This window comes from Dermacentor variabilis, chromosome 4, assembly GCF_050947875.1.
Source record: "Dermacentor variabilis isolate Ectoservices chromosome 4, ASM5094787v1, whole genome shotgun sequence".
In the NCBI taxonomy this organism is placed as follows: Eukaryota; Metazoa; Arthropoda; class Arachnida; order Ixodida; family Ixodidae; genus Dermacentor; species Dermacentor variabilis.
Genome location: NC_134571.1, coordinates 137,433,588 through 137,449,778, shown reverse-complemented (window position 1 = coordinate 137,449,778; position 16,191 = coordinate 137,433,588). Strand labels below are relative to the sequence as shown.

The window sequence follows — 16,191 nt, the reverse complement described above, 5'->3', positions numbered from 1 at the left end:
TGCATGTGCATAAGCAAAAGCTAAAAATTTTCCCATTTTATGTTGAACTGTTGTGTTCGTTAAATTTGTTAACTGTCTGTACTGCATCATTATTTTCAAGTCAAGCACTAAAGTTTTTGATGCCGTTTTTGTTATTCATTAAATAGTGGTTGTGGTTTTTCCTATATGGTCGCTTTATTATGATTTTTCAAGTATGAGCATAGGAGGTTGAAAATAACCATAAATTGAAGAAGAAAATCTATGGGTTCTTTTCAAAACTTCGAAACTAACCAACATTTCGCAACAACCGACTCAAAATCTGGTTACCGTCTTCCGTCTGCGGAAAACAAAGTATCGCAAATTGTCAAACATGAAATAACGAAAAAGGCTGTCGAAACAATGCAAAAAAAAATTTGGTAATGGAAGCTTTCTTTCCCGTTTTGCGGCGGTAATCTACATGACAGCCTGTGATTTTAGCTCGTAGTCTCACATACGGTGTTTTTTTTTTCTTGAAATTTCGTCACTAGCACTTTTGATCTTTTGCGCCAAAACCAGTGATGTCTTCCTTGCAACGGGTCCTTTTTCTTGTTACATATGTGCACGACACACAAGTTCTTCAGCAGCTTTTTTAAGCCAAGCTTCTTTTGACGAATCCTTCCAGACTTTGCTGACCATGGCTGCTGGGCGCTGCTGCTGTAACTCACCTTCGCCCTCGTGCAACCGCAGTCGAATAAATAGTCCACGCAGCCACAGTCGCAAAAGTCCTGGAGCGTTCGCAAAGAAAGCTGCGACCTAACGCTGCATTGTTCTCATAGCACTTAGCAGGGCTGGAAAAATATGCTTGGTATTTGTGTCACGATACAGATGCGAGATACTGAGGCGATACGTATTTGAGATGCAGGAACAACATACTGGAGCAATAATTGTTTCCGATACGATACTTGTAATTTCTATCTTAAGACACATTGATATGTCAGTAAATTTATCATAATAGCTCTACGGTATAGGGGCCGCCGTCTCTCATCATTTGGCTTGCAAATTTCGTAACTCGTCCCAAGAGATCGCGTTTCTTTCGAATTTCCTCTATTACCAGGTAACATTATTTCTACATTATACAGCATTTCAGAGGGAAAACTAAGGTCTGCGTCAACTGTTGGAAGCAGAATTTTGATTCAGGGCCTAGTAATTTTTGAATGGTCAAAGATTGAGTTTAAACTTGAAACAATACTTACAAAAAATTATACCGCAGTTTTGTAAGCCGCATCTGTTAGATAACATTATGCGGACAGAGGTGATATATATTACGGTTTACGTGAAATTCTCACAATGTTTACGTGGGTTGTGCAAATGGTTTACTAAATTAGTGGCATAATTCGAAGCGGTGTATAGCATAACACAATATTTGTTTTAGAAGTCTCCAAACTGTGCAGTGTAGAGAAATGTGATATATTTTCAGTGCTGCCTTACGAAGGTGTAAACATAACGGTAACATCTTTTTTAATTTGCTGAATTTTGATACTTTTGGTAAAGGATTGGTGGGGCCTAAATAAAAGGTATCTCGCTACAATCAATACATTTTAGCGTTTTCTTTTAAATGCAACAAGCTTTATCAAGCCTGCGCAGAGGGCGCGGAGTTCCTTAGGGAATATTTAGATGCGAGCTCCCGCGGTAAAACTTCTCAACAGTCTAACGGGTCAATAGGACTTGTCATCACATGAACGCATGCGCGCTGCGTAATCAGTGATTTTTCTACGAGACACTGGTTTGTGTACTGTTTCCTGTGTGTTTCTTGATGAGGTTTTGTAATCCCACATCAGGCTTCAGCATACGTACGGAGTAGATTGGCACGTGTTCGATAGGCATAATAGTTTTTGTAAGCAACACGTCTAACTATAGAATATTAGCTTTTCACGCGGCAGTAAACGGGTCTAATGGACAATTGCAGAGAAGGTTTGCACCGATATTCAATGTGCTCGCAACTTTACGTGAGGAATAAAGTTTGAGGTGCAGTTGCGTGTGCCACTGGCCGATGGCTTCTCGGAACACTCATTTAGCTTTCACTTTATCGCTGTCCGATGAAACGGCAGATTGTGCAACATCACGTAATGTTCCATCTAAGATGGCACACCGACTATCATTAGCCAAGCTGAGTTTTCAGGTTGAAATTTCAAGAAATAGGCTCGCAAACAGTGAAGCCGTTCTCGTCACTACTCGGCATTTGACAGTAGCGTTCAGTGTAGTGCTGTAGTGCTTTCTTGCGTTCCATTGAGAGATCGTTGAAAGAAAAAAACCTTGATAACTTTCAAGAAACGTGTCAGCAGCGGAAAGGATGTTAATCCACGGACGGCGAGACAGCATGGATGGGCACGAAATACAGAAATCCCAGCTGCCGAACAAATCGAGCCGTAACGAATGAAATGAAAATAAGCTTTATGATAACTCAGAGCTGAGCCCTGCTATCAAATCCAGCTCTTCATTAATATGATTCCGAAAACGCAGTTTATATGAGAAAATTTCCCGATGACAACTTTTCATCCGTAGTGGCCGGGTGGAAACGTTGGAGCAACTTACTCTTGAACCTCTTTTGTCAACTTGTCAGTATCCATTCAGAGCTAAAAGAAGACTTAGACGCAATCACTCCGTCCAAGGTTTTCGGCACTACAGAGAGCGGAATAAAGGCGAATGAACAGGAGGCCCCAATGCAGCCTTTGGCTATGGGTTCTCCTTTAGCATTTCATATCCATGAAAACCTGTAACCGCTCTGAAGCAATAAACTTCGAAACACTGAAACCTGCAGTGCTGGATCGTAGAGGCCAGCTGGGTTCACTTACTTGATACACAGACCCTGGAGCCAAAGCAGGCTCCCCATTTCCTCGTGCGCCCTTTGACGTTGTTGGCTGATCGGGACGCGTCAGCCATCTGCGTCTGGTTCGTGGCATCCAGATCATTTCAGCTGTCGAGCTGTTGTCTAAATCAGGCGCAGCTACCGCGAAATAATTTGGCAAGAAGTCTTATGTGGTATCACGTGCTTCAAACAGCACGTCGATGCGCAGGGGATTTGTGCGAAAGTGGTAAGACGGCGGGACCACTCGACTGCGGCGAGCGGATACTAAAACACGTTTCTCGTGCGTCTGGCACGTGCTTTTGCTCCTTCGAATGCCGTTATGGAGCGTCTGCAGGGGTGTTCAGCGCGACTGTGTGTCTGCTCGTAAAGGGCATTCAAGGTACCTGATGTCTGCTGCGAAACCTATTCCTGTTAAAGATGGGAAAATGTAATACGGGAAACTTAACCGGAATAGCAAGGTGTCTCGTGGGACACTTTCTGTCCTTAAAGGATGTATAGGAAGTACAGGTACTGATACACATCGTTCTGTAGATATCATGATACAGATAAAAGATACTCCAAGAGTACCTGAAGATTGTGAGATATTGTTATATGTGGGATGACGCAGACGGGTAGCTGTATACAAGTATACCTTACCTACAAGTGAATGCGCTGCACATGGTCAAAAGGCCCGCGCTAACCTTTAATAGTCATCTTCGTATTCCCACCGCCATACTACTCTCCATTGTAACTGCGGGTCCGCAGCAATGTCCAAAATACTTGTATCTTCGATACTACCCATGGCCCTGGCACTACGTCGAGAGCTGCAGCCTGCAATCTTAGTTGCAATACATGCATCGTGCCCGTAACTGTTTTTACGAAATGTGCAGCAGAGTGCATTGTTAAAGTTTTTTTTGTGAAGGGGGGGGGAGAGGTGACAAATACAGAAAATGTTTTGACGATAATGCATGACGGTTTTGCAGACGCCACCAGCCCAGACCGGATGGAGTACGTGATATACCCATTCGACGTGGATCCTTACTCGGCCTTCTATGAGGTCGTCACCCTGTCCGTAGAGGGCGCCGCTCTGTTGGCGCTGTTGATATTGCTCGAGTACTATATAGCAAAGATAGATCAGGCGTTGAGCGCGCTGGAACCGGAGGTCTACGCTGGAAATTTGGCACCCTTCTCGTTGAAGCCGGCCACGCTGCCGAACATCGCCACACCGAAGAGGGCGAAGGTAAGTTCATAAGCTGAATGGTAACGAAAATGTACAACCACGACCACCACCACCACAATCATCATCATCATGATAATCATCATCACGTAGCGCTCGTGCCCGAATCTAGAGAGAGGCATAACCCCTTATCATGGTACTCGATCCTCGGCCGCCTTGACCACCCTTTCCCTTAGCACCAAGCTGTTACTCTATTAGTAAACTTTTAATCTGTTTTATTACAGTGAACCGCCTGCATTCTTTTTCATCGGTGATGTTAGTGATGATTTATTTGCTTCATCCACTTTGAAATGGGGCGGTGACAAACAGTCACCTAGCTAGCTTAAGCTAATCAGGTATGCGATACATTCTTTTTTGTCTGGCCCTTTGTCTACATTTTCTTAACAACTTTCGTTTTCTTGGGAACTTCCATATTGCAACTCTACAACTATATATAAATCTGCGTGACAATATCAACCTGTATCATTTCCTATGTCTGTGACGGATCCGATCCTATCTACGTCCCCGATCTTTTTTTCACCCATACTCTAAACGTCTCTTGCTTATCTCGACCGCTGACCAGTTAATGCTTCCATTCACTTTAAATCACAGCACTTATGGAAGGTTAGGGATTATAGTCTGCTCCACCTTGCCGTGTTCCGCAGAACTGACTTGCCATATTCTGGAATGTGTACGTCACCTATGGGTTTCGCTGGGCCAACACCTTCGTGTTCCATTAGGATGTGCTGAGCCGTCTCCCAATTTTTCAGGCGGACAAATGCCACATCCTCCTGCACATATATGGCCCCGTGTGCTTTTTGTCCTTAGGCAACCAGCGCGAGCCTCAAATAGCAAGACACTACCCTTTGGGCTATGGCAGAGGTTTTTCCTTCTACTTTCTTTCTAGCGTTTCTTGTAAATCACCATGGTCTCTCTTCTTTCTATCTCGGCAAGAGCGCTGTCTGCCTGCGTTCGCTCTCTAAACCATGCTGCCGTCTTGAAGTCCCGCAACATTGCCTCATCATATTACTGCACATCGTTTTGTTGCATCGTCGGCAGCTTCATATTAAATGTCTTTGTCGTCTTCTAAGTTTGGATCCCAATGTTGTTTATTAAATGGTTCTACGCCCCCCCCCCCACCGCCGCCCCCCCCCTTCCCTCTAACCGACATTATGACTGGCCAAACGTTTTATACTTAGAGCGTTCTCAGAGTTGGCTGGAGATTCCACAACGATAACTGTAAGGAATGTCTCGACGATAGCCTTGTCACACCGAAGCAACAGAAATTCCTTTGTTGAGTGCTACTCCCAACCCCGTGGCGCAGGTGCTGCGCGCGGCAGACGGCAATGGTGACAATATCCCTAGAACGGTAACGCTACGCTGGAAATTATGGTGTTCGAGGGCTGCTGAGAATGTTTGGCATTTTATGTAAAAAAAAAGAGTGCTTATACATCTGGGCACACTCGAACTTTCTTTCCAAGTTCTTGATTTCTTGTTCTTAGAAGTGCCCTTTCTAGTAATGAACTCTGATCAGCCTTTCTGTTAGAGAAACCGCCGCTTGATTTTGCACGAAATTTATTGTGATGATTTTGGGAGTATTCCTAAGTGTTTCAATAGGACTCTATCGCCTTCAGTGTCCATATATTTAGTTACTTTCAAAGCTATTAGGCCAGCGCGTTCGCATATAGAAACTTAAGATATCAAATTCTATAGAAACATTATTTAAGTTGCTTTTGAGGCTCTACAAAGGCGGTCAGTATAAAATGTCTGAACTTTCTTTTTCGGAACTTCCTTTATTTCTTTAAAATCATGAAAGACGCCATAAATAGAACGTCTTTCTAATATATTCCCAGAATTGCAGAAGAAAGTCTTTCGGAATGTTTTATTGAGACAGTTTTGAAGGCTCAGAGACAGTCGATAGAATGTCGTTTAGATTTGTAAAAACTTTCTTGGGTGTGCACACCATTTGCAGCCTGCGAAGTGGCAGACCATTGGCACGAATTGTAAGAAGGCATGGTGGAGTGCAGAATTCATTACACAAAATGTCAGGGCTGCGCTATGCTGCCGCTGTGTAATTGTGTGGAGATGCCTGTATTAGGTCTAGGAACATCACTGCGTAGCCGATGTAGTGGATCGTATGCGAGGCAGTGGAATTGCTTGCTATCGCTCGTGTAGTCTATGAGTCAACCTCGGAGATCCTCTACTGGTTGTTCTTTTTGGAAGCCACAATCATGAACAGGGAATCTATAAATAACCGACGATGCAGAACTTTTTCAGCGTAGCCCTTGGCTGATGTTATCTTTGGGTGTCCTAGCTAGCATTAGCGAAGCTTGAAGCTTCGAAAAAAAAATGAACTGGTACACTATACGATTTTGAAACCTGTGCGGTGCTCGGTCATCTTCCACCCCCAAGGTGATTGTTGTGTACCAATTCTTTCGCTAACTACAAAAAAGAATGAAGAAAATAGTGAAACAAGCAACAGCTTTGGGGAACCTAATAGAACTTTCGAAACGCTCTATGGCTATCCCCGAAAATGAACATTGTCGAAAACAATGTTCACCTATACTGTTGTAGGAAGGTCAAGGCGTTTTAGAAAGTTTTCACGCGTGGTTTGCTCACTGATGGAAATTGCGTGCTAACGAGCGGCATCGCCGTTTGCAGTCCTTCAAGGATGCGGACCTGGACGTTGTGGAGGAAGAGCGCTTGGTGGCCGCCTTGGTCAAGGAACGGGCGCGAGGCGGTGACACAAAACTGGCGGAATCCGGCTTACCGCACAAACAGGCTCCGGTCGCCGACGCGAAACCGGTGCCGGCTGACGGACCGGCGCCACTGGCTCGCACAAGATCAGCGACGGTCAGCTTAGCCAACACGCAGGTGCCAGTCGCTCACAAAAGGGCAGCGGCGGCCGCCGGCTTAGCCAAAGCGGAAGCGCCAGTCGCCGACACAGAACGAATGTTAATTGTGCAGCGCCTGCATAAGACGTACGGGTACGTCGAACCCAATCCGGTGCTGCAGGTGAGTATTCACGTAGTGATTGTGTGTGACGGATGAGTGTACGGCTTGAAGTGTATAATTGAACAAATTGTCGTATGAGCCGGAACACTCGCGTGCCACGCTTTCAGGGAAGTGCCATTTGTCTAATGAAAATATCGAGTAGCTGTACACTATGAGCCGAAAACAGCACCTTGCGGACGGGGACAATGGGGCATTGTCCCTGGGGCGTACTTAGCTGACGCATATAGCAGCACGGCTGCAAGCCAGCTTCTGCTGGACTGCTAGAGAATGATTGCTTACTTCCTAAGTACGCTTGTCTACCGTGCTTTTGGGGCGTGGTAAATGTTTAGAGGTTGCCAAAAGCTTGTCAAAATCATAATACGATGCTTTTAAACTAAGCAACGTCTGGGTCACCACTGTCGGGAACCGAGGTGTCACAGCGGTACGCCAGAACAAGAGGACCAGCGTAGCAGGCTTCTCACCATCGCTGCGCGTGCCCTGCCTGCTCTTCGAGCCGGCGCCGCCCAACTTTGTTTTCGTCGTCTTTCGAGGCCGCGCCTTAGCGCCCACCTTAGCGTCCCCTCGCGGCGGCGTCGGTGGGCGTCCCGAATACAGATGCGTTCATATGGGACGGTAAACGCTCAAAACAAAGCAGTAAAAAGTCGGGTGAAGTTGTGTCTGAACTAATTGTCGAATTGCTCCTGGGAAGTTTCATCAGCGTTAATAGTAGCTCTTTGGTAATTGCCTAAAGGCGCAAACTAAAGATATACAAATCACCACGTATTCATTTCACACTGCATCAATTTGCCTTACCTGTCTTGTTTCTTTTTTACTTGGCTGATGTGGTTTCAACCTTAAGACCACCTCATGACTGTTCAGAACACCGTGCCTTGGGCTCTACCATATTGACCAAAGGGCCCTCTTTTAAATTTATGCCTCACGTGAACCGACTGTCTTCTGCTGTGTGCGATCGCGTGTGCAGGGCCTCAGCTTCACGGTGGCCCGAGGCGAATGTTTTGGTCTGCTTGGCGTCAACGGCGTGGGCAAGACCACGACGGTCCGCATCCTCACCGGCGACATTCTGCCGCACTATGGCGATGCCTATATCGGCCCTTGGTCACTCGTCAACAACATAAGAGAGGCAAGAGCGTGCTGCTATACAACGCAACAAGACTTTGTTACGTGTATTTCAATATAGTCAGGAGTTGCCATCGCTGACTACCGAGCTGTAATGAGTGCATTGCGTCGGTTAATACTTTTGTAAGTTGACTGCAAAGTCTGCAAATATCGCTTGTATTTGACATTCCCTCTCCCGCTACGAACTCGCGAACGAGACGTGCATTCATGAATAATTTTACAGAGAAGCTGTACACCTCTACTCACCAATGCATTTGTCGTGTCCGCGGGCAAAATGTCGACCAATCGCATCGAGAGGCACGCACCGCGTGCGCACCATACGCCGCTGGGTTCTTTGTAGCACCACCAGATGGCGCGCGCATCCGCGGCAGCAGCAGCGCCGGCCGTGGGGGGAAGGAAATAATAAGGTCCAGAAAGCTCGCCTCGGCGCACAGCGTTCACCGCAAGTGTTTACCGGCAATATTAAAGCTGCATACGCTGCATTTGACGGAAAGTGGCACATGTAGCATACGAAGCAAGGAGTGACGTAACTGCCATTTCATATGTAAAAAGATCCCGCATGGCAACTGAATTCCTTTGTATTCTGATAGCGCTATGGAAAGGGCGCGCATAGTTGGGAGTAGCGTGAACACGATGAGCGGCGACGGTAACAGCGACGTCAATATGCGCAACGGCGCCGTGCTTGGGCTAGGTAGGAGGCAGCGGTTCCTGTGCAAAGCAAGCCACGCACAGTTAGGACGCTTGAAGGGCAGCGCGAATACGATGAGTGACGAAAGGAACACCAGCGTCGATATGCACCAAGGCGTCGTGCTCAGGCTCGGCAGGACCCAGTTCAAAGCAGCGTCATATTGGTATATCAGATGAAGTGATACCACAGCTTCGCTGGCCAATCATCTTGACATTGTGTATGACAGACCATTTTTTAACACCGCATATTGCCGGTTCAAACCATCGCCCTTCTTACTTTCAGTGTCTCCTACCATCTACACGGTAACCCCTATTCATTTATTTCTTAAATGCACCTGCCGCCCCATTCTAAACTCAGGCGAATGTGCTATCCTGACAAGTTGTAGGTTTACGAATTGACTTGAGTATTCTGCTCTGTGAAAATGCATGTAAAACAATAGAACATTTTCTGCAAATAGTTGTCACTCGAGGGTCGCAGATAATGCTGAGAAGGAGGCGGTTGGAAAATAAGCTCCTTCTTGCCGCCGTAATCCCGAATCGCATAACGGATTGACATCTGGGGCCTTTTGCGGTACCTTTATTCTACTACGCCAATAATCTAAGCACTTCAGAGAAAAGTTCAACCATGGGCCGCCTCCATTTTAATACATGCGCAGGGCGCGTAGCCGAGTAACGTCGAGGCATATTGATAGGCAAAACTGCATTGTTCTGCCTGGAGATCGTAAAGCATTTATCAGAGACTTTACAAAAGCTTTGTTAAGTGCACAATGTATAGTGAAAAATTTTAAAAAGGGACGTGTAAACTTTATGCCCTTTTAACTCCGAAACATGAACTGAAGCTCCTCTTGTCATTACAACGGAAAGTTTGTTGACGGCGGTGAAAGTCGAGAAAACCAAGGCCAGCTGTTGCGACTGTGGGTATTTTCGCGTTCTGAAATACCACAAGCCTCGCTAAAGAAGTTAACCTTTCACTTATTGCATCTCTCGGACAGTTTCAACGGTACATTGGCTACTGCCCCCAGAAGGACGGCCTACTGGATATGCTGACGGGGGTAGAGACCCTGGTGCTCTTTGCGCGTCTAAAGGGCGTTCAGCTCACGCAGCAGTACCTGGACACATTGCTGGACATCTTCCGCCTGGAGGAGACCGCCAACCAGCTGGTCAGCACAATGAGGTACCGAATAAATGTGTTGGTGTTTTACTTTATTTTTTTTTCCTCTTTCGCCATGAATCGACGTATCTCGCTGGTTCACCGGTTAGGCCCGGGAAAAAATACTCTAATCATGGCGCTACAATTCTTCGCTTTTTCGCGCCTAGTAGTGGACCTGTCATCTGCTCTGCAGTTTTTGGCGACTTGAAGAAAACGCCCTAGAACATAGGCATCACCAGGTAATGTAGGAGCGTATTAATCTAGCACAAGATAATTCAGACGAACATTTCTCACCATTCATTAACCTGACTCAAACCTTGGCCTAACGTGCGGAAAGGTAAAAATAGCTTCCATGTGCAGACAGTGCACAACGTTTACAGACGTCTGTAACACCCTCAGCGACTTTTTCTGCGCCTTTATGTGTGCAATAAACTGTTGTTAAAAATGCTTACTCCCTTTTATTTATAGCCAATATCGGCCGGTGCAGAGCAGTTATTGATGAAAATGAGGTGTATTTGCGTAGAATTAAGAACCATCGGGTCACTCAGTGCCTCGATTTTTCCCCTTGCAGTCACGTGTCATTAGCTTAGTTCTGACCAGCACTGCGGTATGAAGGCTTCTAGAAGACTAGCATTTGGAATGCCAATGCATCTCATAGCACATTTTGGGGACGGGTGTCTTGAAGCTGTCTCTACAAACACTTTCTGGTTAATGAACGACTTTTTACCTGCGCGGACCTCAATTCCACATGAGCGAGAAATACTCTAAAGTGAATAATAATGTAGTTATACCGCGAAGAAATGTTGATCGGCTAATGAAATATTAGGTTTTGTTGTGCCATGTACTCGTAGCTTATGAAAATAGTCCACTTAAGTATGCGCTGTGACTTCATGAAGTGAATTCCTCCCACATTGAAGGCAACCGACAGACGAAGCAGTCTCAGATCAGATGTACAACGGCGGTGCCACCAGAAATTTATTTAATGGTTGCTTACAAGAATATTGTTCATTATTTTCCAACCTTTTATTAATAAATTAACCAGTCGTGTGCTGCTCAAACACGCTGTCTTTCACAAAAGTGCACATATTCATATTCGTTAGTTAAGCACGGTGTTAACCCTGAATAACGCAAGGGGGCTGCGAAGGGTTGGACATTTTGGTTACGTTTCGTTGAAGATAGCGTTGATGTTATTGAATTTTCAAGGACAATATGCCTCAATACAAGGCGTCATGTTGTAACATGCCACGTGTGTCTTGTTAATGCGAAAATTTCATTTCAGTGCAATTACTTTTATTCTCAGTGGTGACAACCGAGCTATGCCCACGGGTATGTATCATTGGGATCGGTCGGAGGTGAACGATGGATAATAAAAAAATAATGGAAACAAGCGGCAGGAATCCTTACATTTTACTGCCCTGAGCCAACAGTTTTATATTGCTTGCTCGGGTAAAATTCAACATCTGCTTGACGATAAGTTTTAAGCCGGGAATTAATTTTTTCCTAGTGGAATGATTATTCAAAGAGAAGACCAATATTCAGAGTAGAAAGTCATAATTCATGGAAAGAATGTCGGTCGTCTACGAGAACGTATAAAGGTGCACTTCTATAAAACTTAAGTGTTACCAGTTCATCTACTCCGAGAAGTAGTACTCACGCTGTTGTTTGCTTACGCACCCAGACACTTGGGAAGGCTGGAGTTTGTCGTTTTAAACGTCTTATTTACTCGAGTGCGCATCCCACGGAGCACAGGCCTGTTCTGTATATTTATGTGTATGTAGATGACATGTGCACGTGTTTGAGTTAGTGCCAGAGCACCGGTTGCCCGGGTAAGATGCCGAGTTAAGCTGTACGCATACTGCACCCGAATCAAGACTTCCATTCGTTCGCTCATCTTGCAGTGCCGGTAACCGCCGGAAGCTGTCGCTGTGTGTCTCCATGATCGGCATGCCACCTCTGCTTCTTCTCGACGAGCCTTACGCGGGAGTGGGCGCCACAGCCCGCCGGCGGATTGTCAGCTGCATGGGCGAGCTGCAGCGTCTTGCCAAGATCTCCATCGTTCTCAGCTCGCATAAGTACGGCGAGCTCTATACAAACGGAACGCGGTATCACTTGAGAGCACGCGTCAGTTTGCTGTACCAGAAACAAGAACGGTTAAAAAAGACTAACCGGCATCTCCAACCGTTGATGCAAAGCGCATCTCGTGTCATGATATCAGCGCGAACGGTGTCGGCGAATCTGTGCTGATGCGCCGTTCTCAACCTGTACAGTTAAGCGTGACAGAGCGCCATCAAAGGCGCAGAGTAGGAATGACATTTTGCGTGTAGAGACGCGAGCATGCATGATAAACTGATGTTGAGTAACTTATATTGTTCGTGGCAAGGTCGAAACCCATCTTGAACCTGCTCGTTCGTTCAGCGCATTGCTTTTCAAGAGTCCCGTTGTTAAGGGTCTCGTTGTTACGAAAACGGATGGGAGCGTCTGTTGATACAGCGTAACAAGAAGTTGCGGGGAACATATGCGCTAACAGCCATACTGTGTAAAGCGGCCGCTTTAGGCGTTCCTAACTTGTTCGTAGTAAACCTCTAATGAACTTGAAGCTTGGATAGTTGGATCGCAATTCTATTAGTGCAGTCAGTAAGAGTGGAAAAGGGCAAACACGAGCCATCAGCCTTGCCCTCGCTCAATTCGCGCTTCTTTTCTGTTTTTAGTCTGCCGGTCATAGTATCATAGTTGTAGTTCGAAGTAGACGTGTTCGCAGAGGTCACAATGCATTAGGACGGCTGTTTTTTGGCTACTGAACGTGTAAACACATCAGCAGTAAAAAAGAATAATAATAATAATAAAATCAAGGTTACTTGGTATCCTTACGTGGATGAAAGCGAAATCATTGCGACGTCTCTCCGATGATGCCTCGGCCTCGTTCACGTACTTGCGTCGACGTCTAACGGAACCGGGCGCAGCTACTGACTGAGAAGTGAAACGCCTGCGGCGAACGGAATGCGCGAAGGCGAGCTCCGTGGTTTTTTTTCTTCTCCCCGCACGGCCGCGCCACCGTTGCCGCAGATGGCAATAATGATGTCGATGATGATTTATTGGCACCCCCTCTGAAACGGGGCCTAGCCTGCTTGAGTTACTCGGGTACGTTATCAATGCTTTTCCCACTTCTAGCATTGTTCTAAACATCTCTTCCCTATCTACCTTGTACCAATGCCTGTGCCTGTAATGGGTCCCGTTGTTCGACTCCTCCCTGCTTTTTAGAGCGCCGCTTTTAATGGCCCGTTCCTGCAGCGAGCGTCGGCGGCGGCGCGGCGGCGTAACCGAGCGAAAGAGCGCAGCGAAAGATGAAAGTGCGGCCGCCAAGCGGCAGATGAAAGACGCGAGCCGTGAACAGCGAAGGCCAGTGAGAGTGGTCCCTTCAGTGACGTGCGCGCGAGAAACTTGCTTCATGCGGTCCTGCATGACCATTCTCATATTCGTATCTTGTCTCAGCCGGACCGCTCGTTTCGTACTATCGTCCGCTCGCGTCAGCTCTCGCTCGCGCTTGTTTGGTTTTCTTGGTTTAGTCTCTTTCGCGCTCGTTTCGATTGTCATGGTTTGCAACTGTCTTGTAAATTTATTTTATGCACGACTCGAATCGCGTAGTCTTTTCTAGAAGTCAAGCGGCACCAGCGACTACACTGGAACAATCGACAAGTTGTGCGTAAAAGCCGACGCGCTTGAAGAGCAGATAAGATTTTCGACGATTGCCGACTTTGCTACATGCCTCCCTCAAATTCTTTGCCTCAATATATTGCGAAATGGAAACGCGTGTAGAGCTGCGGTCACATTTCGCATTAGGGAGTACCGTAATCATCGGTAATTTTTTTCCAGCAATACTCTAAACGTGTCTTGCGCATCTCAACTGCTGACCGCTTGATACTTCCGTCTGCTTTAAATGCAAGCAATTCTGGAAGTTGCACGTTACGTACTTGTCTCGCTGGTGAATCCCTTCGCATTCCATTAAAATGTGCTCAGTGGTCACAGCAGCATACACACGCCTCATCTAATTGCGAATATCTGATCCGCCATCTTATTATACTTAGGCAATCTGCTTGAGCCTCAAAGAGCAAAGCACTTCCCTTCGTGTTATCCTACAGATTTTCCCTTCTAAGCCGTAAGTTCTTTTTTCTCATTCTTGTAAATTTCCATGGTCTTTTTTGTCTCCATTATTTGCATCTAATTCGATGTATCCGTTTCTCTCACTTTCTTTCTGACTACTCCTGGTTGTCTATCTACACTTTCAGTTACGCTGTACTTGGTTGCCAACTTTCTTGGCTTCTTCCTCTGTTCTGTGTACACGATTTTCAGGTACAGATAGCAGCGCACTTTAGCAGCCCAGTCATTTTGATCCATGTTCCTGAGTCTGTCTTCAAAACAAATTTTGCTCGGCGCTTCTCTGATTTCAAATTAGGTCTAATCGATAGTCCCTTGCACTGCCTTGTTTGTGGTTTTACCGTGGGCTCCCAATGCCAACCGGCCCACCAATTTTTGGTTAACTTCAAACGCAACAATATATCCGATTTCAGGCACAGAACGACATTTCAGAACGTCAGCACTGGCATCATGACGCATTTCCAGATTCCACGCACCACTTCACATTTATTGGGACACCAAAGTACCCTAGGTTTCATTATTTCTGCATTCCGCTTCCCTCTTACTTAGAGAATATCTTGGTGAGTGCTTGAGTAAGTCTCTTTCATTTACGTATACGCCGATGTATTTATATTGCTTGACTATGGGTATGACTTACTGTTCAATCGGCACAGCGTAGTTACTCGTTTCTTCATTAAAGATCATAATTCGCAATTTCTCTGTGCTAAACTTAAGGCTTAGATTTGTCGTTGCGTTGACACACATATTACCCTCTCTCTCTAAACATCTTGCGTTGTCCGCCACTAGCATTATGTCGTGCGCATACGTCAGTGTGGGGACATTCTGTTTCGCCATTTGTCCATTACGCGTGTATGATAAATCCTAATTAACTGTCTTACAGTTGTCTATGTTAACATAAAGCGTGAGCAACAATGGACACAGAGGACATCCTTGCTTCAGTCTTTAGTGAATTTCCACCGTTTCGTTACAATTTCGTCCTTCCCACGCAACTACTTTTACTTGGCTCTTTCTGTGTATATCCCTCAGCAGTTCAACGAAATCGCCATCTGTGCCTTCGTGCTTGAGAATATCCCATAAGAGCTCCCTCTTTGCGTTGTCGTAGGCTCCCTTATCTAGAAATGCTATCCATAAAGCAATTGAGCTATTGAAATCTCTGTGCACAGAGCTAGAACAAAAGCATTATCTTCTAATCGTCTGCCGCGGGCCTGAACCCATTCTGTAGTTTCCCCAGTACATTAATGGTTTCCGGCCATTCCGACCGTTGTAATTTTATTGCGTGCATTGTGATTCTATATAGCACCGATGTTACTGTAACTGTCCTGTAGAGCTTGCCCTATCCTTACCATCGTTGTCTTTGTAGATGAGGCTCATCTTGCTTTCACGCCATCCTGTTGGAATTTTCTTCGTCTTAATCGCTTGTTCGATGGCGCTGGTCAGCAGTGCCTTGCTCCTTGGACAGACCTTTTGGAATAACGGTGTTGGGATTTGATTGGGTCCTGCGGCGCTGTTATTAGGGACATTTCCTTCTGATTTTTTTTCCGGTAAAAGCTTTAAATGGTGAACTTTGAAATGATATGATGATTGATGGATGTGCGGAGGTGAGCGCCAACTGGTGGTTCTTCAAAGAACCCAGCTCCCACGCAGCGGGCGCTTGCCGTTGATCGGCTGCGACCACGTGACTTCTTGTACCATCTCAGGGAGCCCGCCGGATTTTCTACATCATGAGCCAAATAAGGCTTTCGCATTAACAAAAAAAAAGCAGTTGTTCCCGCCCAATCTCCACTGCGCAGCATGGCGCGTTTACTATTCACTGCGAAATAGTAGAAGACTACAGCGCGGGGACCTACGGAGACAAAAGAGGCTCACAAAGTATACAGACATAACGCTGACTTTCAGACATTGCTGTGACTGTGTACTTTTCATGCCTCCTTTCTCTCCGTCGGATCCCACGCTATAGCCTTCCGCTGTGTTCAACCAACTGTAGTTACTCTGCTCAAACTCACTCGGAAAACCTGCATGTTTGTCAAAACATCACGGAGTTATATCATGGAG

At 46.0% G+C, this 16,191-nt stretch overlaps 1 protein-coding gene across 1 annotated transcript in view; it reads left to right on the top strand.

Annotated features, from left to right (window-relative positions):
- The window catches only part of LOC142578350 (phospholipid-transporting ATPase ABCA3-like), a 107,301-nt gene that overhangs the window by 87,160 nt on the left and 3,950 nt on the right, over window positions 1-16,191 (top strand). The window contains exons 21-25 of the mRNA XM_075687747.1: window positions 3,787-4,043; window positions 6,681-7,034; window positions 7,996-8,154; window positions 9,830-10,011; window positions 11,886-12,059. Coding sequence (XP_075543862.1) covers window positions 3,787-4,043; window positions 6,681-7,034; window positions 7,996-8,154; window positions 9,830-10,011; window positions 11,886-12,059 — 1,126 coding nt within the window. The remainder of the gene's footprint in view (window positions 1-3,786; window positions 4,044-6,680; window positions 7,035-7,995; window positions 8,155-9,829; window positions 10,012-11,885; window positions 12,060-16,191) is intronic.